This window comes from Halyomorpha halys, unplaced genomic scaffold, assembly GCF_000696795.3.
Source record: "Halyomorpha halys isolate HHAL.00 unplaced genomic scaffold, Hhal_1.1 Scaffold598.1, whole genome shotgun sequence".
NCBI lineage: Eukaryota > Metazoa > Arthropoda > Insecta > Hemiptera > Pentatomidae > Halyomorpha > Halyomorpha halys.
Genome location: NW_027105473.1, coordinates 168,763 through 171,553, shown reverse-complemented (window position 1 = coordinate 171,553; position 2,791 = coordinate 168,763). Strand labels below are relative to the sequence as shown.

At 31.4% G+C, this 2,791-nt stretch overlaps 1 protein-coding gene across 1 annotated transcript in view; it reads left to right on the top strand.

The window, feature by feature from the left end:
- Nucleotides 1–2,791, top strand: part of LOC136796796 (dynein axonemal heavy chain 10-like) — an 18,314-nt gene that overhangs the window by 9,815 nt on the left and 5,708 nt on the right. The window contains exon 3 of the mRNA XM_067051522.1: nt 51–291. Coding sequence (XP_066907623.1) covers nt 51–291 — 241 coding nt within the window. The remainder of the gene's footprint in view (nt 1–50; nt 292–2,791) is intronic.

Sequence of the window (2,791 nt, the reverse complement as noted above, 5' to 3'; positions counted from 1 at the left end):
TTCTTGATGTTCCAGTTTGCTTCTTCTTTCAGTTGTATTTGTACTTGCAGGAAAGTCGGGATGATTGGGGAACTATATCCTGGGCATATTTAGATTCAAAAAAGCTTACTGATGGCATAGATGAATTTTTAGCTCAATATAATGAACTACCTAACAGTGTCAGAAATCTACCTTTAGCTAAAGAAATTAATAAAAATATGAAAAATTTTAAATTTTCAGTACCAATAATGCTGGAGTTAAAGAATGAAGCTCTCAAGGAAAGGCATTGGAAAGAAATAATGTTAAAAACAGGTATCTTTAATCTAACTTTTTTGGAGAAAGTAATTTGAAAATCGTGATTTCAACTATTTCTTGGTTTTTGATTTTGGTAACGCTGACATTGGTATGCTGTAATATTGCTTGGATTTAGCTGACCTATTGCTTTGCAGGTTTTTAGTTTAGTAGGACTAAGTTTTCAACATTAAAATGTCAATTATTATCAAAGCCATTGTGATAAATAGTGGAGGATAAATCAAATATGAACAATTTCAATTTTTTCTCATATTTAATTTATAATGTTAACCATACTTTCAGCATTTCTTGATGTAGTAAGTATCCTAAGTGATTTACATACTTTTGTCACCGATTTAGTATTATAGCCAATAGCTGCACATCCTCCCCCCTTATTGTTTCTTTTCTCTCTGATTTTTCATCTCAAATGATTCTTTCAAAGTCAACAGGGGGCCTAAAAGTAGTCAATGGGGAAGTCTGGACAATAACGAGTATGTTTGGGGGGTTCCTGGCCTCTGACCTGACCTGTTATTGATTTTTGGCCAACAACCTCTGAACCCAACGAGCCTTAAATTTTCTAAAGCCAAGATGATTAATGATTATGAACTGAGCACTCCCATAGCTGATTTCCACTTCTATTGAGCTTTTCATAGCTCTGAATCAATAATCACATTCAATAACCTCACGGTCAGCTTAATTATCATCTATAAGACTCATAATCTTAGGATCTACATCATAATTGTTGTTTCCTTTTCTAATCCACTGTTAAATTTTCTATTCCAAGTATACAATATATTTTTGGACAGATGGTGTCCTCAAATGAGTAAAAATATCCAAACGTTTAATGCCTTCATTGATTAATAACTTTATTATTGTGCATTATCCATCGTATATTTATGTTTATATTTGATTCACCCTGGTATAAGATTGTAGCTTCAATAATCAATTGATCACCTCATAATGGCCCTAAAGGAGATATCAGTGACAAAACTGAAAGAAGAAGCAAACTGGAACATCAAGAAGTTTGTTATACTCATTATTGCTGAAGCTTGAGAGCTTGGAGATGGTATAATAGGTTAAAAAAATAATTAAGAGTATGGAAGAGAGAAAGAATTAATATAAATTAAGAATTTATAGAAAGTGATAAATTCTTAAGCTGTGTAACTGATGGTTTATATATGGAGGAGGAAGTGTTTATCAATATATTAAATTACTAAACATCCAGTGAAATGTGAAATAAACATTCATCTATATTTGGAATGAATTTTCCATGATCTGGATTAATGTTTTTGTTTTTTTTGTGTAGTGGCTGCTCATATTGCCTGTATTATAAATGTAATGAATAAACTAAAGAACTTTAGTGAAGAATTTTTGAATCAATAGGCAATAAATTAAATTTCAATATGTTTTATATATTCCCTGAAAATTGAATATATGTAACTTTCTATTACTTGTTTTTTTTTTTCAATTTCAAAGAATGTTCTTAATAAATTTTAGTTTTTTGTCAATAGAGATTTCGCAGGAGATATTTCTACAATGTAATGCATCAAATCATGGCAGAAGACACTTGCTTATCATAATATTAGGCTGATGAGAAATACTTTTTCATCATAAACACTGACAAACAGGTCGAGGCGCAAGGTGATAGCTGTGCATGTTGGGGCAAGGGTTCCATAGTTCTTGGTTTAGAACATTTCAGGTTAGATTCCCACAGATGGAATTCTTGACTGACCCAGGAAATCTTGACATTCTTACTCCTGGAGCTGTATATTATCTGTAGTGATGAAACAAGTTTCTGTGCTTGTTTTTCCAGAGCAGAGCAAAAAAATTGTAAGAGAGATGAAAATCATTGTGGAAATTTCAAGAACATTGCTGATTGAATCAAATTACACAAATATTTTTGGGTTGAAATAGCCTGTATGGCTAACTACTCAATAAGTCTGAAAGGAGCAAGTTAATTTAATCAAAAATTCCTCATGAACAAGATTAAAAAAAAAAAAGAAATTAAGCCCTAGAGTTTTGATTCTCATACCAGATATGATTAAAAGAAAGTCAGATACTATAGGAATAGAAAAGTTATATTTAGCCTATAAGAGTAACTCTATATTAGTCAATAGTCTTTCAGAATAAAAGGTTGGTGTTCAGAGTGTGTTTTTTCCTTCCAACAGTATACCTAGGAATAACCATGCACATAAAAATAATACTAATACATAGCAAATTATTTTGAGTTAGAACAAAAATGAAAAGGTTCAAAATGCAGGAGGAGCTGATAAAGATGAACAACAGAGATAATAAAAAAATATGTTATTAATTTAGTTTGGAGACTCAAGAAAGGTTTATATGGCCTTTGAAAAGCCCCGATATTTAGAACAAAAACCAATTAAAGAATTAAATTTGAATATAATTATGAGAGATGGTTGACCGTGGATGATAAATGAGGAGAAGATGGTTGGGGGTGCGGTCAATGAAACACAAATAAGTATGACTAACTTATTTTAATGTGCCGACGTTTCGGCTAGAG